The sequence below is a fragment of the Periophthalmus magnuspinnatus genome, chromosome 11 (assembly GCF_009829125.3).
Source record: "Periophthalmus magnuspinnatus isolate fPerMag1 chromosome 11, fPerMag1.2.pri, whole genome shotgun sequence".
Lineage (NCBI taxonomy): Eukaryota > Metazoa > Chordata > Actinopteri > Gobiiformes > Gobiidae > Periophthalmus > Periophthalmus magnuspinnatus.
Genome location: NC_047136.2, coordinates 12,985,471 through 13,012,527, shown reverse-complemented (window position 1 = coordinate 13,012,527; position 27,057 = coordinate 12,985,471). Strand labels below are relative to the sequence as shown.

Here is a 27,057-nt window from a genome sequence, read left to right as displayed (position 1 = left end):
AAATACTAATATACTAACTCTGCATCTAAAATATATTGACATATTTGACATTTACTTATAGTAATTCTTTGTTATTTATGTTTATGAGCAATGGATTGTGGGCGATGTAGTTGTTGTAGCGAAACTAAACCAGCTGGACTTACTTAGCTGTTTTAGCTTTATTTCTTGACAGATTTTACTCCAGCAATAGATGTGTCCAATTTTGCAATGCTGTAGTGAACAGTTACACCTAGTGGAGGCGCACAGTGGATCACAAAGATTTCCCTCAGATCCCAGCGAGGAAGAACAACTTTTTTTTTTTTTGGCAGAAACTGAACAAATGATTGCAATTAAAGACACATGCATTCTTGAGTGGGACGCAGTACTGGGCTCCGGTGAATTTCAAGTCTCCGGAGCAGGATACGGAGCAGCAGGACACGTGTGAGGGTGTGTGTGTTGTGGTTGCTCGGGTCCACATCCGTGATCCGTCCCAGTCCCTGCGCGGCAAACCTGCACGCTGATCCAGAGGTGGACAGTCTTTATAGCGATCTTATACGTATATTCATGTGCATATTTTATTTTCAGTGCAATCATAATGTAATTGTATCTTTATGGTTGCATTGGTTACCTTAACGCAGCGCTATATTATGATTTAACCCGCGAGCCCAGTCTGTTTATGGGTCTGCTAATGTTAGCTTAGCAACCTACAGCTAGTGTTTACAGGTAGTGCTATCTACAAGGCATGGCTGAAATCACCGAAGTGGCTCAGTTGGAGTTAACATACTAAGCCTTGTGATGTTATTGTTTATTTAGGGATAAATGGTAGCAATTACCTTTGAGTGAGCTTTATTATTTGCTTCAGTCGGCATTGCTTTAACTAAACACTAGCTGCATTTGGAGTCGCGTTGTGTTTACGCCCAAAAGCTAACGTTGCTACCATGCCCAGTGTTTGTAACGTGTGCCTTTTAAAATGCTCCCCTTTGCTTACAACAACGCTCATGAGTGATGTTACATTATATTGTAGTTGCACTGCTTGCTGTTGTGATATTGCCACACACGTGTATTGACCAATGATAAATGCGTGTAATTAAAATTGCCCAGTGTTTTTTCATCACCAAGCAACGGTACATTTGATTGTTTTCCCAATAATTCCGCATAGTATGACCTTTAACCTATCTGTTTCCATGGAGAGAATATATAAACCAAAGTCATAGGTCAGATATGTGGAGAGGGACCCTTCTCACTGTAAGAATGTTGCTTTTTCAATGAATTTTTTGCAATAAAAAGGAAAAGTGCCAGGCAAAGCAGTGTATCCATAAAGAAGGTGGTGGACACTAGGAAAGAACATTTAGTATGAAAAGCACCAGCACACAGCAAGCAAGGAGCAAGAGATGAACAGTGATATGTTGTGTTGAAAGAAAAATGAATACAGTTTTATCATCTCTCACACTATCATTGTTTTGCAGGTAACAGAGCAGGCAGGTGGACCAAATGGAGGAGGGTGAAAAGGTCAAGTCTCCGGAGGCCTGTGATAAGACTGAAGAAGTGAAAATGGAGGAAATAAAGTTAGAGGACCAAAGTCCACCTGTTTTGGAGGAGAATAGTTCTACTTCAGAGACGGATGACACTAAACCGTCAGAAGAATCTTTAAGTGGAAATTTAGCAGCTACTTCTTCATACGCCCTGGATGAGCTCATGGACATTGGGACAGTCGACCAAGAGGAACAAGAGGCACAAATTAAAGAGGAAGAAAATACAATGGATGCAAACATTAGCCATTCGCCAGTTTTATCCAACACCGGTAAAACTTTGATGCTGTGTCATTTAGATTACTGACAAGTGTGCGTAAGTGAGTTTTTAAATACTATTTTCTCATGCATATTATATGTTTTAGGGAGTTCTTCACCTGCCACCCTAGTCAATGGCACAAAAGTAAGTAATCTGGCTCTGTAATAGAAGTTGGCATATTACTTAAAAACTATAGCTAGTTAAGTCTATACTTTCTTTTGTAATATTTGTATCTTAAATATTTTGAATTCTATGTACAGGATATCTTAATTTACTTAACTTAAATTTCTTTTTTAAATGTACTATTTTGGGACTTTTTAATTATGATTTGAGTTACAGAGGGTTGAGTAATGAACATATCTTTGACACAGTGTAGATAATGGCATACAAATTAAGATATTATTGCTTTATTATTTGATTTATTTTAAGTCATATTTTATTTAGGATATGGTTTACTGGGATTATGCTGCTTTAGGGTTATTGTGTCAGTGGCATTGAAGTGGTCTTCAACATTATTGTTCATCACAATATTTTCTCTAGCAATATGTTACTTGAAATTTTACAGGGCTAGTAGATGCTTAGTATGGAGCTCACATTTCAAGATGGCTGACCATTAAATTGCATTGTTATTAATAAAGTTTTTTCCCCACACTTTTTAATGTAGGAAAAAGTGGCCCAGTCATTTGAGTCTGATAGTTCACCTCCAGCCGTGGTCCAAGTGAAGGATGAGCCTCTGGATGAAGAGTATGACCGAGCACTGACCTCCTGCACCGCTGTGAAAGATGAAGAGGAATTTCCAAAGGTTTTTTTTATTATGCCCATTATCTATAGCATTAAAGTCTCTACGTTTTCCTATTGACTATGGCTGCAAGAGTAATCACAATCAAATTTAAATTGCAATTTCAAGGCATCCAGTTTGCAAACTACAAAAGGGTGTAATTTTTGAAGTTTTCCCCTCAAACAACAAATTACAGTGTCTTATTTTGCGTAAAAAAACGCTAATCCTGTAGTTTAAATTTGTATGAAATATGTTCTCAAATGTCATTTTTGTATTAATTTGTCAGTTCATATTTCAGTCTTTTTGAGTTTTCCTGGACACGTTGACAATGTAAACTTTGAACAGAATCCTATTACAGTATTAAAACAAAGCACAAATTTAATTGCATTTGCAGTGCTTCTTGGAAAATTTGCATCATTATTTACTCTGGAAATTTCCACATTGCTTGAATTTAGGTTGACACCTAATCCCCCATATCACAAGAACAAGTTGTCTGTCTAGGAGTGTCTCAAATGAATTAATCTGTTATTATTTGAGCTGGTGAATAATATTTTGTGTTTTAACAGAATGACTTGCAGATTGGCGCGGTCTTCTCTGTTCCCCCTGAGAAGCCTGCCCAGCCCCCTCCAGGTCACATGTCATGCTCCAGATGTAAAAAGGCTTTAGTGAAGGGTCAGACTGCATTTCAGAGGAAGGGCTGCCCCTCCGTGTACTGCTCCACCAGCTGCCTCACTGCCAATCTCAAGAAGACTGATCGCATCTGCCACCAGTGCCGCAAGTCAGTCCAGCTCAATGTTCACTGTGTAATGGCGCAGCGTAATGTGGCTATGCAGAGTTTATGGCTAAGTTCTTTAAATATGGGATGACGATGCCTTTTCTCTTATATCTGTGAATCGTTATTTGCTCATATACCTTCATTAATTGATATTTGTGCATGTGCAGTTGTTATTGGATCGCTACATACTGTTGCATACTGCTATGTCGTTGGGCAAAACACTTCCCCCACCTTGCCTCCAGTATTGAAGCAGAGAATAAGAACGTGTTTGTGAGGGCGCATGTTACAGAATTTGGCCCATGGCTACAATCCTGCATGTTTACAGCACATATAACGACAGTTGATTAACATGCGCTGTCCCGATAAAACTAATCAATACATAAATAATAATTATTTTCTTTATTGTTTTTGCAGGGTGATCGAACGGCCTCAGGAGGTGATCGTCTGTCCCGATGCTTTGGGAGCGGTGAAGAACTTCTGTAGCCAGAAGTGCCTCTTCACGTTTAAAAAACTTCCCAAACCCCGACCTTCTACCTCGGCCTCTGCAGAGACGCTCTGCAGCATGTGCAGCCGATACGCCGCCGTGAGTACAACAGTAGTTCTTAAAATGAAATTCAAGCTTGTTTTACCTCTATGGAACAGAACAAAAGGGAACTATTTTTCCAATTTGTTTCATTGCTAATTTGGATTAAAAAAATGTTGATTTTGAGCAGTCACCTGACATTGGATTGAAGTAAACTTAAAAAAGACACATTTAAACACAAATTTCTATTGAATAATGATTTTATATGTATATTTGGGTGCACCAGAATATAGAAAAAGAAATAAAGAAATACAATTGTGTCCTGGATCCTTGTCAGTTCAATTCACTACATATCTGAATATAAAGTGTACTTATTGCACTTTTGTGTTTTGTTGTTTTTTGGGATTTTTTTTTTTCAGAGTAAACACGAAGTGTCGCTGTGTGGAATCTTGCACAAACTCTGCAGCGATGACTGCTTTGAAACATTTCGGACAACGAACAAACTGACGATGTCGGGCTGTGTCCAGTGTGGGTCCTTCTTCAGCACCAAACCACTCCTGCTCATCCTCAGTGATGGCAACAAGACCCTCTGCAATCAGGACTGCCTCAGCAAATACAAAGAGGTATGTTAAAAAGATAGTTGTATACCGTAAATTTCGGATTATAAGCCGCTACTTTTTTTCCACGCTTTGAACCCTGCGGCTTGTACAGCAGTGCGGCTTATTTATGGATTTTTTACTGGATAACGGCCCCTGGGTTTTATTTTCACGGACAAGCCTTCTACACGTGGCAGATAAATATGGCAAAAACAACTTAAGTGCATTAAAAAAATACAACTCACCAAACCGCTGCATCAGAGGGAGCCCTGCGCTGATTATGTGATTATGTCTACTCTGCTCCGCAGTTTCTTTCAAAAACTCTAAAGGCGTATCGTTTAATCCCAGGTGCTTATTCTCCATATGCCAAAGCAGTTTTGAAGGTTTCATTGCCTTATTTGCTTTTCCCGTGTGTTACGTAGAGCGGACTGTGCGCGTGAGTCACCTGCAGCGACAAACCCAGATTTTAAGTAGGCATTGTCTGTTAAATGTATCTTTCTTTTTCTTGGAGGTGTAGTCTCCTCTTCTGGCTCCTCAGTTGTCCTTTTCCCCTTTGTTAAAAGCTCTCCAAAGACTTTTGTTTTGGCTCATTTTCACTCGCTTGTGGCTCTACTTTTGTGCGTCGTGTCTGATGTGTTATACGTGATACGTCACCGCGGAGACAAGAGCAGATAATATACTTGCTACTACATCAAATAGATTTCTGTGGCGATTTCCAGCAGGATTTTCATGATACATCTACGGACGAGTTTATTAGTGTGTCATTAGGGACGGGCGAAAGTTGCTCCTGACCCCTGTGCGCACAGCGTCTGAAAATCAGGGCTCTTTACGCAGGACTATGAGCTGTGTCTGTGTCTGTGTCTGTGTCTGTGTCTGTGAGACGTGAGACGTGAGACGTGAGCGGTGTTTGTTTTGAACATTGTTCCGCGAGTGTGACGCTTATTTTGAGCAACGAAAAATAAGAAAATATAATTTTATTTTAAGATCATAATAATCTTCCAATTTAAACTACAACAAAAAAGAGCTAACACAAATAAAATACACTTCAGCCACGCAGAGCCGCAGTATGAGGCTGAAAGAGGCGCATACGGCTCCGGAGCCGCGGGTTGCCGACTCCTGAAATAGAGCCACTGCACGTAAGCTCGACATCAATGAATCCAACTTGGTCAATGTAAAAGACGGCAAAAGTTTTCAGAGGAAATAAAAGCAGATTTTCCGTTTTGGTGCAGTTTTATTTTCTAAACCTGCAGATGTGTTCATCCCGTGTTGATGTCGTGTTGGTTCCAATTTTCAGGCAAAGTTAAAAAAAAAGCGTGTCAGTGAACCGTCTTTCTGTGTAAATATCTCATGTTACAATATGAAAACCTGCGGCTTTTATTCAGGTGCGGCTTATATATGTACAAAATTGATTTTCTCTTCAAATTTAGCTGGTGCGGCTTTTAATCAGGTGCGCTCTGTAGTCCGAAATTTACGGTAGTTGAATTTCACTGTAAGCTACAGTCACAATAAAGTGTACAAATGATTCGCTCATACAAATCTCCCAGGTCGTGCAAACTCTAGAGCTCGTGGATGGTTGTGGAGTTCTTGCATTGTTCTCAAGAGTGCCATGAGGATTTTCTAATGCATCTTTATGACAATCCAACCGCACGGCCGCTGTATGTGCACTCTCTGTACAACTCAAGACACTGGCCAGATCTTGCAGTTTTTGACACATTTTCACTGGTGGATTTTGTTTAGTGCAAAAGTTGTCATTTTCCAGATCATGGCTTTATGCACCTTTTTACAGCACAGTCTTCGTATGGCGGTCATAGGAACAGGGCGATCATAGGCTGTTCATTGAAAATCTGACACTATCATCGACCTGGCAACGAATTTACAAACGCTCCACATACACTGTGTTTTCTTAAAACCCTTTAATGTTCTGCTCAACCATTTGGTAGATCACATTTTGAGTCACTATATCTTATTGGGAAATGTGTTGAACTGAATTCAACCTGACTGGGTCATCTCTACCACTTGGTATGCATAAAACATCCATTAGAGGGCACTCTATTTTTTGACTGTAGGACTTTTCACTCATCGTGACTCTAGCAAGTTAAAAACAGAAAAATCACTTCAGACATGTGAACAACTTCTGGCTGCATTTTTAAAGGTAAATCAGTTTTTTCAACATATTAATTCATCTAACACATTACTTAACAGAATTATGTCACTTGATGCAACAGAAAAACATTTTATAAGGGTCAAATATTTTTTTAAAAACATGCTTGACCACACGGTTGAGATGTCACTCTATGGTAAACCTTTGCATGGCGTGACATCTCAACCATACGGTAACAGTTTGGTGAATTTATGCTAACTTCATAAAATTTTACTATTTTCGATGGAATAAAAACACTTCTGTTCATGCATTGTTGTCAATATGTTACAATTACAGTGTTATTATTCTGAAATTATTTAATATGTGTGATTTTTGTATTTAATTAACAAACATGCTAACATTTAGCTATAACGGTGCATGATTTCTTTTTTACCTTCCATTTCTTTGTATTAGAAACAAAAGATGGATGCTAAATCATTTTATGGTTTAAGGCCACAGTCTTTTCTGGCCCTTGTACCAGAAGATCCTCAAGATTCTGAGGCTGATCTGAGTGATGATGATGACATAATAGGGGATCCCGATTATCTGCCCAAACAAGTAGAGGTGATCGGCGACCTTTCCACTGAATTTATGGATGAAGAGGAGATGCTCTCTACAAGCACATCTGCTAAGAAGAAGAAAAAAAAGGGAAAAACACCTTAAAAAAAGTAATGGAAGAGCTGGATGAGGCCCCTGTGTCACCCCCATGCACAAAGAAGAAAAAAAGGGCTGAAAAGAAAGAAGAAGAATCATCAAACCAACCTGTACTCTACCCATGAGCTGGGGGATCCAATCAAAACTAACCCTTGTGAGATTGAGGATTTCCTGGCTATGCTACTTTTTATGGGAGTTTTCAACTTCCCGACAATGGAAGATTACTGGCAACCTGCATCACGTTTTAACTTGATTGCTGATATAATGCTGAAGAGGAGATTCACTGTTACGGCGCTACATTCACTACAATGATAATCAGCAGTGTGATGGCAGCCCGGACAGATTTTACAAAATTCGGCCCCTTTTTGAGATGCTTCTTAAGGAATGTCTCTTTATCCCGTCCACTTATAAGCGCAGTGTGGATGAAGTCATGGTGTCTTATAAGGGCACAAGGGCTGGCAGTCTCCGCCAATATGTTGCCAATAAGCCTGAAAAATGGGGCTTCAAAGTGTTCTGCCGCGCCAGTTCTTCTGGCATCATCCATGACCTACTGGTCTACCAAGGGCCGTACACATTCTTCAGTGTTGATCTAAGTGAGGAAGAGCAGGAGTTACCTCTAGGGAGCAAAGTGGTGACAACGTTATGCAAAACCATATCACAGCCACGGATTTCAGTTGTCTTCTGTGACAACTATTTCATTAGTTTCGACCTGGTCCTTAGCCTGCATGCAAATCTGGGCATTAAATACATCGGCACAGTCCGCTCAAACCGCATCGGTGGAGCTCACCTGATAGAAGATAAAGAGCTGATGAAGAGAGGACGTGGCGCTCTTGATTACAAATCCACTGAAGGTGTACTTGCAGTTAAATGGTATGATAACAAATGTGTCACTCTCCTCAGCAATGCCTGTGGGATCATGCCTCTTACAAGGGTCCAACGGTGGAGCAAAGATGCAAAAGCGAAGATTGCTGTCCAATGCCCATCACTCATTGCTGCCTATAATCAGCATATGGGTGGCATTGATCTTTCCAACATGCTGGTTCATCTGTACAAGACCCCAGCCAAATCACAACGCTGGTACTTCCCCCTGTTTGGATACGCCCTTGACCTTTGCATTTCCAATTCTTGGCTTGTCTACAAGAGAGACTGTGACCTACTGAATGAAAAACCAATGCCTCTCAAAATGTTTCGTTTGGCTGTGACCCACAGTTTGAAACAAGTCAACAAGCCAGCACCTAGAGTTGGTCGGCCATCATCTGCTAGTCCACCACAAATGTCCTGTGAAAAGAAGCGCCTCCCCCCAAGACCCCCACAACCAGACATACGCTACGACAACTATGGACATTGGCCACTTCACACTTACAACCGGGGATGGTGCAGCCTCTGCCCAAAGGGTCTGTCAAGATGGAAATGTGAAAAGTGCAATGTTTTCCTGTGCTTGATCGGAGAGAGGGAATGCTTTGTAGCATATCATCAAAAATAATGTGCCAAGGGTTACCAATGGTTACCATTACTTTGTTTTAGAGATTTGTATCATTTTTGAATTTGTTCAAGGCAAGAAAAGAAGTTCTTTGAAGATTTTTCACAGCACAACTGAGAAGTTGGACGGGTCCTCAGGTGTCCTTTTTTATTATTTTAAGAGAGGGGAAATACATAAATGCCCCATATGTTTTTGAAAGTACAATTGTCGCATAAGTGTTGGAATTTTATGCAGAAAATGGGAGCGAGGTTCATTTTTGGAATAAAATTTACTTTACGTGAATTGTTTTCTGGTATTTTTACATTTTCTACTTTCTTTTTTGTATTTTGTAGATATTAAATAATAATTTAATTGATAATATACATTTATAGTTATGTATTAGATACTTTTACCATCAAGCACCATCTCGACCATTTGGTAGAGGCATATATTTTTTAAACTGAGGGGTCTATATATATTTTTTTAATTTATTTTTGTCATTAGTGACCCAATAACTTAAAAAGCACTTAAAAAATGTTTACATTGTTTTTTTCTTGGAGTGAACATTAAAGGTTTTTTTTAAAGCAGCCTCAAGAACGGCATAGGAAATTAGCAAAAAATCGCTTGTAGCTGTTCATAAACTCTACGAACTTTCTAGCCAAAACTGTAGGAATAACGTCCCATAATGCAATGTATTTCTGTTTAACCAAATCCTTTTGTCAGAAAAACCCGTCAAGTCCATTCTGTACGATGTGCCGCTCTCACCGTCCGATGTCAGAGATGGTGGAGAACACAAACCCGGACAACTCGGTCAACCTCTTCTGTAGCACCAGCTGCATAATGGCCTACAAGGTCCAGACCGTCAGCAGCTCAGGTAAAATGATCACCCCTATATAAAGAGCTTCACACAGGGCAATTAAAGTGTTCTGTTCACACACTCATTTATTCATCTTTATATGCCGATATTAGAGGCACGGAAGGTATAAGTGTCTTGTCCATGGACAGAACAACACAGACCCGTCTTCCACAATATGGTGTAAATTGACAGTGAAACCATCAATTTTCAAGTTTTGAAATTGGTTGTTTCATGTGACGTAGGTCTGCAACAAAAACAAAAAAAATGGATGACTGGGTTGTAGAGGTACATGCACACCCATTAAAGCTGCTCCAATTGGGACATGCACCAGAAAATTTATTGACACTTCAATAAGATCAAGCAGATAAAGGTTTGATTCCTTGTGTCTTTGTTCAGTAGTCTTTTAATGTGCGAGTTGTTTCTCAATGTACAAACTTTGACTGACCCAGAGATGGAAAAGTACTGTAAAAAACAAACATAGCTTTCATTTTTTTTTTTATAATTTCTGAGATGCTAATAATTTGATAGGGATGAACAATTTGGGAAAAATGTCTAATTGAGATTTTTCTGACAAACATTACCACTGTGATTCAATGTGTGACTTATGTTTTAATTATAGGATGCTGCTCAAAATAATTTACAGAAACACCAAAATTTGAACTGATAAACTGATATAAGAATCACATTTCAGAACATGCTAGTACAGATCTAAACTACAGGGTTAGACATTTTCATGCCAAATAAGACTGTTTCAATTAGATATCAATAATCTTTTCTTCAGGGGTGCGTTTGAGCTGTGACACTTGTATGAAGATCACTGTGCCCTCGTATCATTTGGCCATGTCCGACACCTCAATCAGGAACTTCTGCTCTCTGCCCTGTGTCCTGTCATTTCAGGTAAAATAGCAACATTAAAAACATCCTCTATAGACTGAAAATATATGCTTGTATTGTAAAACTGTAGCATCAAGCTTTCTACTATCTGTAAATAGGAATTAGTGACTCTAAAGTGCCTTAAAGTCACTTGGACGTGTGCAATGATTTGAAGTTTTGGAAAATTGAAAATATCTAAAATAATAAATAAATTATAAATGAAATGAAAACTGGGAGATAAAGGACCATTGCAACCCTTGTGACCACAGAAGGGCTTGCTTCAGTTGCAAATGTATCCAGTGTAATCTTGGAGTGATATGTCTGCACATTTGTGTTGCATTTTAGTCTATTCAATTTTGATACTTGATCATCAATAAAAACTCAGGAATCCAGGTTATCACTCATGTGTGACCTCCTAATGGGAATATGTGAATAAAGTTAAATCTTTTTATTTTGTCTTTGTGCTAAATGAAAAGTTTTGATTGAATGTGCAATCCAAGTTTAACAAAAAAAAATCTCTTTGTTTTGGTAATTTTAATAGGAGAAATTCAAGAAGCAGCCAACAACAAATGTTTTCACCAAGTTACCAACGGCAGGGTTGGGGCAGCAGCTCCCCATCGCCCCTCAGCCCATCTCCACCATCTCCCTCCCTCCTTTGCCCAAACACCTGTACTGCCGTCAATGTGACACCAAAGTCGCCATGAAACCAGAGGTCCTCCAAATAGAGGTATTCAGAGTGCTGTTCAAAATATACATATGTGAACTGTTAATTAAATGTTTATACTCAGAGATGGATAGAGTAGCCAAGAATAACAAGAGTACAGTGACTTGAAAATAATATTACTCACAAACTAAAAAAACTACTTGGATAAGTGACGAAACTTATTCACTTTTGTCCAGTTGACAGAATTCAATTTTCTTTTTGTAGCATGTGCAAAGTAGTGGTTCAAGATATTAAGAGTCCAAAAGTATTTGGGAAAACTACTACACAAGTAAGAGTAACTGTCTGGCTATAATATCTGATTTATAATTTTAAGGTAATGTGATTGGAGAAGTAAAACATTAAATAATGCACATATTCAGGTATCTTGAAAGGATAGATCACAAAAATGAGATACTAAGCCTTATCTGAAGGAGAGGCGCAAGAAATACAAATGTTCAAATTGTTTAAGAATGTCAACCTAAACCTAAATCTAAACTTTTGTCACTTAAAGACTCATAGTGGTAACCAAAACTTGACTTTTCTTCCCTAGGACAAGATGGTCTTCTTTTGTGGCCAGAACTGCCTTCTGGATTTCAAAACAAGCAACTTTTTGTTTAATGTTTGTGATTACTGCAAAGTCGAAAAGGTCACCAAAGAGGTCAAACGAATCATGTCCAAAACCTGTAACTTCTGCAGTGATGGTAAGATTTGTCATCATTTAAAAACTCTGTAATCATAACATAATTTGACATGACATGGTGATTAATTTAATGTGACATTATATCCATATCAAATTTAATACTTGTTTTAGTTCAGTGAAAAAGTTTTTTTCTAAAATTTGAAAGCATATTTATGTTCAAATTTTATACCTAAATGGTTACAAATCTCACTTAAGTTCTCACAAAAACATATAAAATATATAAAACATATATAAATATAAATATATTAAATATATACCAACATTGGATGAAATGTGTTAATTGATTAAAAACTGGGTGGAAGACTGGCCTTAATTGCTACAAGCTAAGAAGCTATGTTACCAGATTGATGAATCACCATGTTTCTACTTCATTTTAACTGGAAATATACAAAATATATATATTAATGCAATTTTTGTAGGTTTTTAACAAAACTTAGTTAATGCAAATATGTTTTCAAATATAAAAAAATAATTTCATTGATGTCTATTGTAATATGGCAATTGCCCAAATGTCCATCCATTTTCTTCTGCTTTATCTGGGGCTGAGTTGCGGAGGAGAGCAGGGAGGCCCTAACATTTCACATTATTCCAAAGCTGTTGTTAATGCATGAGCTCCTGTCTTAAGATTAGCAGATCCCATCCCTAGGCCAGTTTTTGTTACTATTTGTTTAAACAGGCAGACCTCCCATATATTTTTTTTACTTAGGTGTGGGAGTTGCGTTGAGAAATGTATAATATCGTAATAGTTGTTCTGGAAATATGTAAAATTAGAATATTGAGTACATCTTCTATAAACAAAATGTTTAAAAATGACTGCAAAAAGAGCTGATTAAAAATAAAGAACAAACACCTAGTGTAATTTCCCAAACAAAAGTATATTGTGACACTTCTGCAATTTTGTGTTTCTATTTATTTATTTATTTTTTGATAATTTTCAGGCTGTAAGTTACTGTACAGGCATGACCTAACAAAGAGCTGGGGCAAACACTGTCATTCGTGCAGCTTCTGTCACAGTGTGTCTAAGAAGGTCCTGACCGCTCACTACGGCACCGCTGAGGAGCAGTTCTGCTCTGAACTGTGTCGCTCCAACTACACCATGCTCTTCTGCCACGTGAGTCTCAGTGTTATTGCCAAGTTTAAACTATTTCAATAGGTGAATAAAAGACTTCAGGCTTCTGATGTCTCACAAGTAGATAAAATATTCCAATCAAATTTGGCATGCAAAATATAGAGCTCAGAATAGAGCGCAGATAGAAGGTAAAAAAAAACTTTACATATGTAGAGATACATTAGCAAAAACTAAATACAAGAACCTTATTTTTAAATGAATGGAAAGTTTTGTATTAAGCAACTTAAAATCTCCATTGCTTTAACATTAGTATAATTCCAATCAGAACTGTTGTAAACTATCACAATAAAACTCATACAAGCAATGTATAAAATTAAGCATAATTGCAGCCTTACAAAATACAGCCTATATAATACTGAGGTGCTGGTGTTACCTTAAATTTCCCTATGGGCTGGGGAAAAAATACAAATTGAGTCTAATTGACAATGTTGATTGTTTGTTTGTGTATTGCAAATGACAAATCACATAATTTTGCAATTAACAAACCAAGTAAGATTCAAATAGGGCTTATAATCTCTACAGACGACAACATTCTCTTTTTACTGGGTTTTAATAGTTCTGATAAATGCACACAATAATCTCAGGACTACAGGGCAAGCTATTTTTAGTTTTCATTCAGTTTTGTGTTAATGTTTTTAGTGACATAGTAATTTTGAATCCTCAGGAGAGTATTTGATAAGTAGTAATCTTGTCTTCTTTTCTCTTATAGGTGGCAAAATGTGACTTTTGTGGTCGGAAAGGAAAACTGAAGCAGAGTTTGTCTCTTTTGGGCGACGCTAAACATTTCTGTGATCTCAACTGTCTGCTGCAGTTCTGCATTAAAACTACACAGGAACAGGGGGCGCTAAAACTCAAACGTAAACAATAACACATTTATAACCATTTATTTGTTATTATTACATTGTGTTTTTATGATTTATATATAATGTTCGATATGCCAAGTCTAATTAATACATTTTCTTCTACTTTTGTTTCTTCCTTTAGCAGCTACTCCTGTCATCGCTAACGTTATGTCACTTGCTAGCTCTGCATCGATTCAAGCCAGGACAAAAGAATCGTATACCAGTCCATTGTCTTCAACAGAAATTAGAAGTATGAACTGCCTAATAATAATAATAATAATAATAATAATAATGTTTAGTTATTCTTTAATGTGTTTTTTTTTTATCTTTCCAGGTGCAGTTAAGACGACAAATTCAAAACCAGTAAGAAGACTCAATTTTACTGCCTGAGCTAAAATCATATATACAATACAAGCTTATATATACAATAAGCTATATAGTTTTATACATATTCACGGCTTTCAGTTTCCCGTTTTATGTGACATTTTGGGGCAACTTTATCTTTTCTAGAGTATTTTATACTCAGATTAACCAAAATTAATCATTTTAAAATGCCTGTGAAATTTTGTAAGGCTACACAATTTAACTGTAAAACTGATTTTAGTTTAGGCAGTAACACAATTTCTATATTTACATGCAACAATCAAATATTTTTATCCTTAAGTGATGGCTGTGTAAGGAATCAGTATTTATACACACATTAACAAAGTCTAAAATCATTAGTTGTGGCCACATTATAAATTGTAAATTGTCTCTCTCAGACTGCAACCTCTGCCCCTGCTCCTCCGACCAAAATCCTCAAGAACAAAGCTCTCCTCTGCAAACCGCTTGTTCAAAATAAAGGCATCTCCTGTAAAACTCAGACAACGGACTCCGGAATACAAACAGGTACTAAACTAGTCTGAACTAACACACAATTTCCCTATGTTTATATTTCAATCTACATAATTTGCACGTTTGAATCAAAATCATGAAGATCATGAACATTGATTTAGGTATTATAATGTCAAATCAAAACTGTAGATACTGTAGCCAGTGCAAATACAGACATAACCAGTCCATTCATAAAATAAGCACATTCACACATATCTCCTTGACAAATATGTTGTTTCAATTGAATCTTGTTATGCTTAGAACTTGCTAAATCTGTAGTTTAGATTTTTGCAAACATGTTCTTAAATGCACTCTAAATTCCATCTTGATTTAAAATGATAAACTCAAATTGCAGTAATAAAAATTATATACAATTAATCACATATTTATACTAATATCCGCCCTGACCATATTAAATGGGCCTGGATAATTCTCACTGATGTATTTCTTTTTTGTTACAGATAAATGCAAACCTGACATCCTGATCCTCCCTGTGCCTGTCCCTGTTTATGTCCCCGTCCCGATGGCGATGTACAGCCAGTGCACACCTCACCCCCTGGGCCTGCCTGTCCCTGTACGTACAATACTAATGAATCCTAGTCTGGTTAAATCCACAATAAACAATTATATTTTAAAAAAACAAAAAAAAAAAAAACAATTCCTTTGCCAGCCAGGTGAATATTTATACCTCTTACCCAGAAGCTTCAAAACTGCCTGTGAATGAATCTAAAAACACCTCAATTGCTTTTCAGTAAATGAACAGTGGCTGTGGTTACATAAACACTCAAAATATGATTATCAGATTTTTGGACTTGTAAGACTGGTAAAATGTCATGTAAACAGGAAAATCATCTGACTTCTGTCTCCTACCTCCGATTACTTGCATTAGATTTTGTGGTTTGTATGTAATTTAAATCTTAAAGGTCCGGAATTTGGATAATCAGATTTTGGTGTGTATTCAACCAATCAGCCAATTTTCTTCTGACTAATGGAGTGGTTATAATTACAGTACATTTTGTATAATACCATACTTAATTCTGTTTTGATGTCTGTTTGGGTTATTAAAATATTGTATTGTTCATAAAAAATACCTCAAAATGTATGGCATTGTATTTACTGATACTAAACCCTGTTATACTGTTGTCCCAGTTGCCCGTACCCATGTTTCTCCCAGTGGCGATGGACAACGCAGAGAAAATTGTAGAAACCATTCAGGAGATCAAGCAGAAGATCCCGCCCGACCCGTTTGAGGCAGAGCTGATTCTGATGGCGGAGATGGTCGCCGAGGACACTGAGGAAAAACCGAAAGAGAAACCTCCAGAGAGACGGACAAGTAGAACCAATGCACCTGCACACGATGGTATTTTTGTAGATTTTAATTTTATTGTTGTATCTGGAACTTGGAGGGAGAAAATGATTATTCCTGAATCATCAAATTGTGGTTTTTAATTTAATTCAGGGCACAGTGTATTTTATCTACTCCTTTCAGCCTTTCCCCAAATATCAATTTGGTGCCTGTTACATATTTTTAGTTAGAATTCAAACAATTCAAAATCTTAAAATGGTGTCAAATTGTATGCATGCATTGACCAACCCTTTCCTAACAGAGTTTTAAGTCATACATTTCCTTCGATTTATTTAATACTTTATTTAAACAAATGTTACGTTTTTCTTGCCAGACCGCACCAGCACATACAGCGATGATTTGGACACCGATGACTTGACGTCTTTCCTGAATAACTGGGAGGAAACTGATGCTGGTCTAAGGACACCCAGTCGACCCTTCACTAACGACAAGCTCACCCCCCTCATTGACATCCCCGTGGGAACGCCCAATGTCCAGTACCATGACAACCGCACCTACAGCCCTCCACCCATGGACCTAGAGGCTGACCAGACCATTGGTAAAGAGCCTATCAATATTTTTAAATGGGTTATATGTACTTGAAATGGTAAATTTAATTTGAAAGTTGGTGACAGGGTCCTTGGTAACATTTAATAATAACTACACCTTAATCAGTCTTAATAAAGCACAAATTAGAGCAAAGGCAAGTAACAATGCAATACCTTAACCCCTTATTTATAAATAAGTAGTATGAATTAAGACTTTTTTCATGCTTTATTAAGGCTAATTAATGTTGCACTGCATTTCTCACCGCAAAATTAGTGTAGAAACAATAGATATTTTAACATGTGTAGTTACATGTGTAGTTCTTCTTCCAAGATGGCGCCACGTACGGTCGCCCTGGTGATTTGGTGCGCTGTGTGTTTTTTGTTTTTGTGCGTTTGTCCTGTGTTCGCGTGCTCTTACACCCGTGAAGAGCTCTTATCCATCAGAACTACCACTCCTGTCGATCTACTGCCGGTCTTTTTAGTTCCTGCAGTAGATTTTGTTCACTCTTTGGCCAAAAGAGTGAGACGCCGAAGACGAGGAAAGCGGGCAGGGGCCTTGGTGCGCCTCCGGAGACGCGGCGCTCGCACGCCCCTACCTGGAATTTTCCTGTCTAACGTTCGCTCACTCAGCAACAAGACGGACGAACTGGCGCTGCTGATGAGGAGAAACAAAGACTTCTCTTCCTCTTGCGTCTTATGCTTCACGGAGACATGGCTCAATGAGCGTATCCCGGACTGTGCGCTTCAACTGGAGGGATTCCAACTCCTCCGCGCGGACAGACAACGGGGACTCTCCGGGGGAAAGACGAAAGGTGGAGGTGTCTGTTTCTTCATCAACAACGCCTGGTGTACGGATGTGACTGTGATCTCCCAACACTGCTCTCCCGCCGTGGAATATCTTTTCATTAACTGTAGGCCTTTCTATTCTCCACGTGAGTTCACTTCATTCATTCTGGCCGCTGTTTACATCCCTCCGTGCGCGGACACGCACGAGGCCCAGCGCGTGCTCGCGGAGCAGATTCTGGATGTGGAGCGAACCTTACCGGACTCTTTACTGATCATCCTGGGGGATTTTAATAAGGGAAATCTGAGCCAGGAACTACCCAAATATAAACAGTTTATTAATTGCCCGACGAGAGAGCAGAAGACGCTGGATCACTGTTACACAACGGTCAGTGGAGCCTACAGAGCCGTGCCCCGCGCTGCTCTAGGATACTCTGATCACGTCATGGTTCACCTCATCCCTGCTTACAAACAACGGCTGAAACTCTCCAAACCTGCTGTGAGGACTTCTAAGAAGTGGACCAGTGAGGCTGTGGAGGAGCTTCGCACATGTTTGGACACTACAGACTGGGATGTGTTTAAGGCTGCCACAGACAGTTTGGATGAGTACACAGATACTGTGACGTCATACATTCAGTTCTGTGAGGACAGCATCATTCCATCATGCACCAGGGTGACTTTTAACAACGACAAACCCTGGTTCACACCCAGACTTAGACATTTGAGGAGGGAAAAGGAGATGGCTTTCAGGGCAGGAGATCGTGAAGGCTACAGGCGTTGCAAGTATGCGTTTAGCAAAGAGGTGGAAAAGGCTAAAGCGAAATACAATACACGTCTGGAGCAGCAATTCTCCACCAACGACTCTGCTTCTGTCTGGAGAGGGCTTAGGCAAATCACCAACTACAGGCCCAAAGCCCCTCCCGCCGTGGACAACAAACAACTAGCAGAAAAGTTAAACGGCTTTTATGCGAGGTTTGAAGTTTCACACCCCTCCCCCTCCTCCCCCACCATCATGGACATTACCTCCAAACCCACCTCGGACCCCCCCTCCTCCCCCACTGCCCTCACAGTTGTGGAGCAGGACGTGACTAAGCTTTTCAGGAAGCAGAATCCCCGTAAGGCCGCGGGCCCAGACGGTGTCTCTCCTTCCACCCTTAGACACTGTGCTGAGGAACTGGCTCCTGTCTTCACGGACATTTTTAACACCTCCCTGGAGTCATGTCATGTCCCAGCCTGCTTCAAGCTGTCCACCATTGTCCCCGTCCCCAAGAAGCCCAGGATCACTGGACTTAATGACTACAGACCTGTGGCGCTGACGTCTGTAGTCATGAAGTCATTTGAGCGCCTGGTCCTGCACCACCTCAAGTCCTTCACCTCCCCCCTCCTGGACCCTCTGCAGTTTGCCTACAGAGCCAATCGGTCTGTGGACGACGCCATTAACCTGGCCCTTCACTTCATCCTCCAGCATCTGGACTCCCCGGGAACCTACGCCAGGATCCTGTTTGTGGACTTCAGCTCTGCATTCAACACCATCCTCCCTGCTCTGCTCCAGGACAAGCTCGCTCAGCTCAACGTGCCTGACTCCACCTGCAGGTGGATCACTGACTTCCTGACAGACAGGAGACAGCGCGTGCGGCTGGGGAAGAATGTCTCGGACACTCGGACTATCAGCACAGGATCTCCACAGGGCTGTGTACTTTCTCCCCTGCTCTTCTCCCTGTACACCAACTGCTGCACCTCCAGCCACGACTCCGTCAAACTGGTTAAGTTTGCGGATGACACCACCCTCATCGGACTCATCTCGGACAGCGATGAGTCTGCCTACAGGAGGGAGGTGGACCGGCTGGTGTCCTGGTGCAGCAGCAACAACCTGGAGCTCAACGCCCAGAAGACGGTGGAGATGATCGTGGACTTCAGGAAAGTCACAGCCCCCCTGCCTCCCCTCACCCTGACGGACTCCCCCATCACCACTGTGGACTCTTTCCGCTTCCTGGGCACCTGCATCACCCAGGATCTCAAGTGGGAGCCGACCATCAGCTCCCTCATCAAGAAAGCCCAGCAGAGGATGTTCCACCTGCGGCAGCTGAGGAAACGCAAGCTGCCAGTCCAGATGATGGTGCAGTTTTACACGGCCATCATTGAGTCCATCCTCACCTCCTCCATCACTGTGTGGTTCGCTGGGGCCACTGCCAGGGACAGACAGAGACTGCAGCGCATTGTGCGCTCTGCTGAGAAGGTGATTGGCTGCAGCCTTCCATCTATACAGGACCTGTACGTCTCCAGGACTCGGGGGCGAGCAGGCCGTATAGCAGCTGACACCTCTCACCCTGGACATGGACTATTTGAGCCACTTCCCTCTGGCAGGAGGCTACGGTCCATTGGGACCAGAACCTCTCGCCATAAGAACAGTTTCTTCCCCTCTGCTGTTTGTCTCATGAACACTCTATAATATCGGCACTAAACTGGACACTTTATAACACCGGTCACTTTAATAAGCCACTTTGCACTGTTGTTCTGATGCTGCTATTGTACATATTTTTTCCCTTTAAGTATTTCATTTGATTTTTTTAAGCATATCTTTTTAACTTTGTGCATGCTCTTATTTGTATTTGTATTTATTCAGTGTGTTTATGTTGCACTTTTTCACCGTATCAAGTTCCTAGTTTGTGAACTGTGTTCACAGACTATGGCAATAAAAGTCTTCTGATTCTGATTCTGATTCTGATTCTGATTACATTTTGTAGTTGTATTCACAGCTTTATATCAAAATGTATTTTTCTTTAACACATAGAAAACATTGTTCATCCACTTCCAAATCAATAATAGAAAGAAGTAAAACTAAATGAGAACCTCAGTGAATGGTAATTAAAATGATTACGAGACGGAGTAAAATATGGAAACTATAAAATGCAATTTTTAATGATACTATACATTTCTGCTTCTGTGTCCATTACTGCCCATTACAGCAGTAATATTTTACTGAGCCACTGCACTCTCCCAATTTAACATAAAATATGTTATCAAATTTATTTTTTATAGAATCATTGGAGACATTGTCCCAAATGAAAGAAGTGGCAACAACTCAGCCCCCATCACCTCCTGCGAGACACCCTCGAAAAGCCAGAGACAAAAGACGGGTAAGACTCCGTTAGAGACGCTGTACCTGATTTTTACTCTATATGTACTTTATGTACTCTAAAATGTGATAAAAACAATCATTTGCAGTAGGCCAAATTTATTCTTCACTTACCTTGTGCATTCCTAGGATTCTAATTATTCACAACAATCTATGTGGGTTTCACAACTTTTAGAGGCCAGAGTGGATTTTTGCTGTCACGACAAAGCTAACAGCAACTAGCATACTAACAGCATGCCAGCTTTAGGTCCTGGAATTTCTAAAAATGCTTTTTATTTAGATGCACATAGAACTTAGTGCTCTTATTTTGACCTTGCTTTTACAATATATCTGTACCAGGGCAAAACAAACAAAAAATGCAGTTTATTCAGATGTGTAATTGTTGTACCTAAAGTTATACCTACGAATGATCGTAATGTTTTTTTCATTTGTTTTTTATTTTAAGGGTCGTAAGCCAAAACGGTACGCCAAATCCCCAGAACCAGAGGTCCCTAGTGCCCCTCTTCACACAGAACTGACACTGAAGAGCGAATATGGACTCAACGCCTGGAAACACTGGGTCCAATGGAGGCGAAATCAACCGCAGCTACAGAAACTACGCATCGGCTGTAGGCTAAACAATATTATTTACATTATTATTATTATTTAGATATGAACATTAATGAGAGACAAATCAGCTTCTTTCCCTGAAGTTGCTCCTGCTAGTGCTAGCAACCGGTTTGAACGACAGCGTTGGTATTTGCCCGTCCCCTACTAAACCAGCGGTGGGTACAGGAAGGGGCATTACCTTCCACAGCTTCCCTCCAGATTGGCTCTTTGGTTACCATGATACCCGAAATTCCAAATATGGGGCCTAGCTCCAAATTCACCCCGTAATCACTAGCCTCGCTGAACTGAATTTAACTGTAACTAAACGCTAAGGGTGACGTCACACTCACTTAGTCCACTTCTTTATAAAGTCTATGATTACAACTTTATACATTAATTTGTCTCAGAATTATAGAAATTACACATGATACAGATGATTAGAAATTACAAAAAAATGTAACTTATGTGATGTGACTATCATAAATGCATTAGTCTAATATTATATGGTTTTAGTTCTTCTGTACCCGATATTTTCCATGTATTTGAACCAAATTTGTCTTTCCCCAGTGCATATATATTGTATAAGTAGCTCTTTAGGTCAAAATAAGTCTGTTGTGTGCGTGGTTAGCATGCTATTTTTTTTAGCATTATAACCATGCTTAAGTTGTAAAAAGCACTTAAATACTCAGCACAGTGAATAATTAGGATGCACAGAATGTTGTCAGGTAACCAAGGTTTAACTTTGGACCACTGCAAACTGTTTCAAATTAACTAGTTCTGTTTTTCACGTTTTTAAAAATCTGGTATAGTGCTTTTAAGGGTTATAGTGAATTATATACTGAACAGTCACACATATAATAGTTGAAAATAATGTATTAAATCATGTTTTTGCATTTGTGTTTTGTAGCGCGCCCCTTTGAGCTGAGAGAGGACGTGCTCCAGTGCACCACAGCCGAGCTCAGTTTGTGTCTCTGTTTCTTCATCTCTGAAATTAAACGTCCGAATGGAGAGTCCTACTCTCCAGACAGCCTCTACTACCTCTGCCTCGGCATTCAGAAGGTAACACAATACTCTCATAGTGATTTACATGGTTAAAGGTGCATTCTGTAACTTTTCTCGTGGTGGTCAATCAACTGCTTGTCCCTATGGAGATATTATTATTTGCTTGAATCTTCCACCATAGGAGAGTGTTTCGTGGTAGAAAAGATTCTACATTATCTGAAGTTTTTGAACTGCCATCCAGAAGTCATTTTCAATCTGAAGGTACTCAAGTGAGAAACAAGAAGTTTATGCTAGCTTATCCAAAGTTATCCTGAGTTATAGCCTGAAAATGTTCTAACAAAGGCTATACATGTGTCTATATTGCATTTATTTTAATACACATGTTTTTATTGCTGAGAATTGCCTTCAAAAATAAATATTCTTAAGATGAGATGAGTCTCTCTACAGACCTGACTTGTAACTTGGGTCTAGTGGTGTCATCTACTTGTTTCATGGTGACACCATCATCACCAACAGGTAACTTCGTCATAGTGATACCTGAGGAAGATCAGAGGGACCAAAACGTACTAATAAAAGTGCACCAAGAGTGAGACAGTGTGCAGGAGTCTTCATCATGAAACTTCATCATGGTGACAAATATGTTTAATGTCATAATGTCAAACATTCCAGACAATAAAACCTTCATGGAGACAAGCAGACAACTTGAACCAAAAAAGTTCAGAAGTGCACTGTACTCTTTTAAATCTTTCTAAAGATGTTATTTCCTGTTTTAGCACCTGTTTGATAATGGTCGTGTGGAGAACATCTTCATGGATCGATTCTACAGTCGATTTTCTGCAGATTTCACAACAATGTTGGGAGACTTCAAACCCATAATCACATCCAGCGGTGAGGTTTAACTGTTCATTGTGGGATCATTAAAATATTTTGACGTATTATTTTATTTCTCTTTTTTTTCCTTAAAATTGTAAGCAGTTTATTTACCATTTGGTCTGATACGTTCTGATTTTTTTTTTCTTATTTCTGTGATTTATTTTTTTCTTCTTTATTGACATGTGTTGAAATTATTATATTTGTTTCAATACTGGTAACCATGGGGTCATTCAGGACACTGTGTAGTTTCCCTCCATAAGATATTTTAGTCCTATTAAACCTTTGTATGTTCTTTCTGAATTTTGTTTCCAGGTTACGTGCATTCCCGCGTGGAGGAGTCGTTCATGTGGGAGTGTAAACAGTTGGGGGCGTACTCTCCCATTGTGTTGCTGAACACACTGCTCTTTTTCTGCTGTAAACACTTTGGCTTTCGAACAGTGGCGCAACATCGGCAGCTCTCATTCGCTCACGTTATGCGCTGCACCAAAACTGATCCCAGCAACAACAAGACCACCTTCCTCCGATTCTACCCCCCTGTGCCTCTGCACATGCCTCCTACAGCAGGTATCAGAGGGCATTGAATTTAGCTCTGGAAGTAGTAATATCTAGGATTTTGATAGAATTCCAGGTTCCTTTGGAATAAAAAGGGACATCCAAGGACTAAAAAGACCTGGAGTAGTAATGAAACTACTAATAAATAACTTCTAATAAATACGATTTTAAGCCACTGATTGTTTTGGATCTAGTGGTAGGCTGCACATTAACTTAAGTTTTTTATTAGTGATCTTGAAAGGTGCACATTGTAACTTTCACCTGTTTGCTTTCATGGAGATGTTATTGCTTTCCACAGTGTGGAATTAAACTCTTACATATCCGTGAAGACAAGCAGGAGACACCACCACTATCAGGTCTTTCCTTAGTACCACAATCGTGTTTGAATATTAGCTCTGTGACAACACTAGATTACTCCAATAATGTGAAATGGCACTTAGTCTTGATTAATTTGCAGTTTTCTAGAAATCAAATCCATAAGTTGTGTTGAATAATAGATTGTTATTCAACTATTTCATTTTATTTGTATTAGACTTTTTTTTATTTATTTACAAATGTAATATTTTAATTAAATTTAAAAAATGTGTCTGATTCAGATGCGCCAGCGGCAAAGAAGCGAAAAGGTGAGGATCCGACAGAGGAGGTGCTGGAGATGCCTGAAAATGCAGAGAATCCTCTTCGATGTCCTGTACGACTTTATGAATTCTACCTCTCAAAATGGTGAGACATGATGACGTTTTGTATTGTACATCACACCCAGTAGAAGCCTGATTTATGTCTGTAGTACACTCTGGTGATCTGTGATGGCTTCCCAGGGCTCCAGAGTGTGATTAGTTTTGTTGATTATGATGAATTGTCCTCACGCCTGACACGCCCTCATCACATTCCCTCACTTGTGTCCTCTCGCCTCATTCTAAGCATGGATTAAATAATATAGAACACTGTCAAATAATTGTTTTAATTGGCAACTAATAGAAAACCGCATTAATTCACTCGCTCTGGCCACAACTCTGACCAGAGCAATGAAGCCGATGCTCAGGCTGATGTGCTCAGGTCACGCTCTGGTGCAAAGAGCTAAACGCTTTAGTGCTATAGTGAACTGTAAAGATCCTTAAAAGCACAGACCTCTCTCTCTCTAATTAGAAGCTAAAAAGCTATGAAATAAATGTTGACTTCAAAAGCTAGTCAATCTTCTAGGCTAATATTTAATTGTTTTAACTTAAAAAACAAATGTACATTTTAATTTTATTTGATCAGATAAACACATTTCAATAATTTTATCTATTCAAAGCTAATTTTGTTTTGTTTTTTTTCTTTAATAAATGTGGAGTATGAATTATAAATCATAAAAGTTATATATTTTGCCGTAATTGTTGAGGCAACTTAAGGACAGTATATTATGATGGTTTAAATAAACGGTGGGTTTTGGTGAACCCAAATCATTTTGTGGTGCATCCAGATGAAAATCTTAGAAACACTGGTGCACCCTGCTCAAATTGTTAGTCTGGAGCCTTCTTCCATTGAAACTGTTCAGGAAAAGACTGCAGATGTTTTTTCACATTTGTCTGATACGGGCAAGTCAAACTAATCAAAGCTTTAAAGACACATTTGGCATATTTTTGTTTGATTGCTAAAATATCTCCTGAATATTGTTATCAGGAGATTTTTTTTTTTAAATCCACTATGGCCCACCCTTAATCGATGCTACAATTTTTTCTTTTCTTTTTTATTCCTCTGTGTTCCTTTTATAGATGCTTTCTTTACTGTTGAATAAATTACTTGATAATTTCATTTCCCAAACTATTATTTTCCAATCAGTTCTGAATCGGTGAAGCAGCGCACAAACCTGTTCTACCTGCTCCCGGAGCGCTGCTGCGTCCCCAACAGCCCCCTGTGGTTCTCCTCCACTCCACTAGATGACGCCACCATGGAGTCTATGCTGGTCCGCATCCTGTCCATGAGAGAGCTGCACCCCAAATTCAGCAGTAACCATGGCAACAACAATTTTGACGCCTTGGACGATAAACCATACTTACCAGAAGAGGACTCTGACTGATGCTAAAAATGCTAATTTGGCTAACATGGCTAATCGGTCGTCTTTTTGTAAATATTTCTATGGACAAAAAACTGTTTATGTTGTGATTTTACCAAGCTGCAAAGAAGGACTGTTTGTCAGTCAAGTGCACCAAGGAAAGTTGATCCAGATAGAACTGTCAAAAAGGACAGTATGACACTACATTTTCACAAAATTTGTCCTGTTTTGTCGTCAGAATCTGCAGTATATTCTTTTTTGTCAAGGAGAATGTAAAACATTGAATTAGGATTTTTTAAATTATTTCCCATCATTAATCTCTTGACATTTTGCTATAAACTTCAGATTTATTTTTTCTAAACAGGTTCCCAGTTTTTCAAGCATCATTGCACACACACATCAGCACAAATGGCCTTTTCTGTTCAATTTACTAAAGTAAATCCATATCTTGTGGCAATTTATTTCACTGAAAATAAATTGATAAACTAAAATATTACTGCTCATACTCTAGCTAGACTTTTCTATCAATACTTCTAATCATAAAGTGTGGAGTAACTTACAACCTTAACACAGTTTACAAAAAAAAAATATTAAAACATGGCCAAATGCATTTGTAACTGTTGTATTTTCAATACTTTTGAAACAACAGATTTGGAGACATCCATGCAGACTAAACTAATAATAGAACTATTTATGTTTTGTAGTCACAAGTTGCCTTGACTTCCATCAGATTTTCAAATTATAATTTTCAAAAGTCTATGGACAAGCAGTGCGATAGAAATAGGGCTATATTACTCTGTCAGAGCAACAGCCATTATTAGATCTGTAAACCAGATGCCCTCTCAGAACCACAATTTTAATTTTGAGACTTTATAGGAGGTGCCAAACCTACAAAATGTTGTATGTTAATTTCATCTTGTCACTGGATTTTTTTTTTGATAACTGAATAAGTCAGTTTGCCTTTGTCACTTTGATTCATTTTCAAATATTTTAATCATGTCTGGATTTATTTTTAACCAAACTTTTTATTTTGTTTTCTTTTTATTAACCACTTTATAAGCTTCATTTATTAGATCATACCTGGAGTCCATCTCTATCCATTGTGTAGTAGCTATTTACTGTGTCATACACATGAGCTGTATATTTTTGCCATTTGAGAAATTCATCGTCTGAAAATCTCTTGCACAAGTTTTGAATGTAAAAAAAGTTAATTCAGACATTGTCCATTTATTCACTGAGAAATCAAAAGATTTCTGTCCATAACATAAGGCCATTCTCCATTGTGGGTCTCCATTTTCTATTGTATGATCTTTTACAATAAAACACAAAACTTGACTTATTACATTTATTTCAGCGTATGCATTAAGGTTGGCCAGAAATCCATTGTTTACAGTATACAGTATATCTGATATCCATCAAAACTGATACAGATGGACTGTCCTTAAAGTCAAAGACCCAGACATCAAAAAATCAAATAAAAAATCACTAAAGAAAAGGATTTCAGACCAATTTTGTTTTGCATGGTAAATG

At 38.8% G+C, this 27,057-nt stretch overlaps 1 protein-coding gene across 2 annotated transcripts; it reads left to right on the top strand.

Annotated features, from left to right (window-relative positions):
- The first annotated feature begins 234 nt into the window (after positions 1-234).
- On the top strand, positions 235-26,875 carry zmym4.1 (zinc finger MYM-type containing 4, tandem duplicate 1). Of its 2 annotated transcripts, none has more exons than XM_055225308.1 (26): positions 235-426; positions 1,446-1,780; positions 1,874-1,911; positions 2,432-2,569; positions 3,112-3,323; positions 3,735-3,903; positions 4,263-4,466; positions 9,416-9,566; positions 10,330-10,445; positions 10,963-11,148; positions 11,675-11,825; positions 12,763-12,935; positions 13,663-13,810; positions 13,938-14,045; positions 14,130-14,158; positions 14,557-14,683; positions 15,130-15,242; positions 15,818-16,028; positions 16,348-16,572; positions 20,384-20,481; positions 20,926-21,088; positions 21,976-22,127; positions 22,844-22,958; positions 23,256-23,507; positions 24,092-24,215; positions 25,314-26,875. In XM_055225308.1, the coding sequence occupies exons 2-26, from the start codon at positions 1,471-1,473 to the stop codon at positions 25,549-25,551; spliced, it is 3,951 nt and encodes a 1,316-aa protein (XP_055081283.1). In that variant the 5' UTR covers positions 235-426; positions 1,446-1,470; the 3' UTR covers positions 25,552-26,875. The 2 variants fall into 2 exon arrangements, with proteins under 2 accessions (XP_055081283.1, XP_055081282.1); XM_055225307.1 differs by having other exon boundaries at positions 235-507.
- The last annotated feature ends 182 nt before the right edge of the window (positions 26,876-27,057 follow it).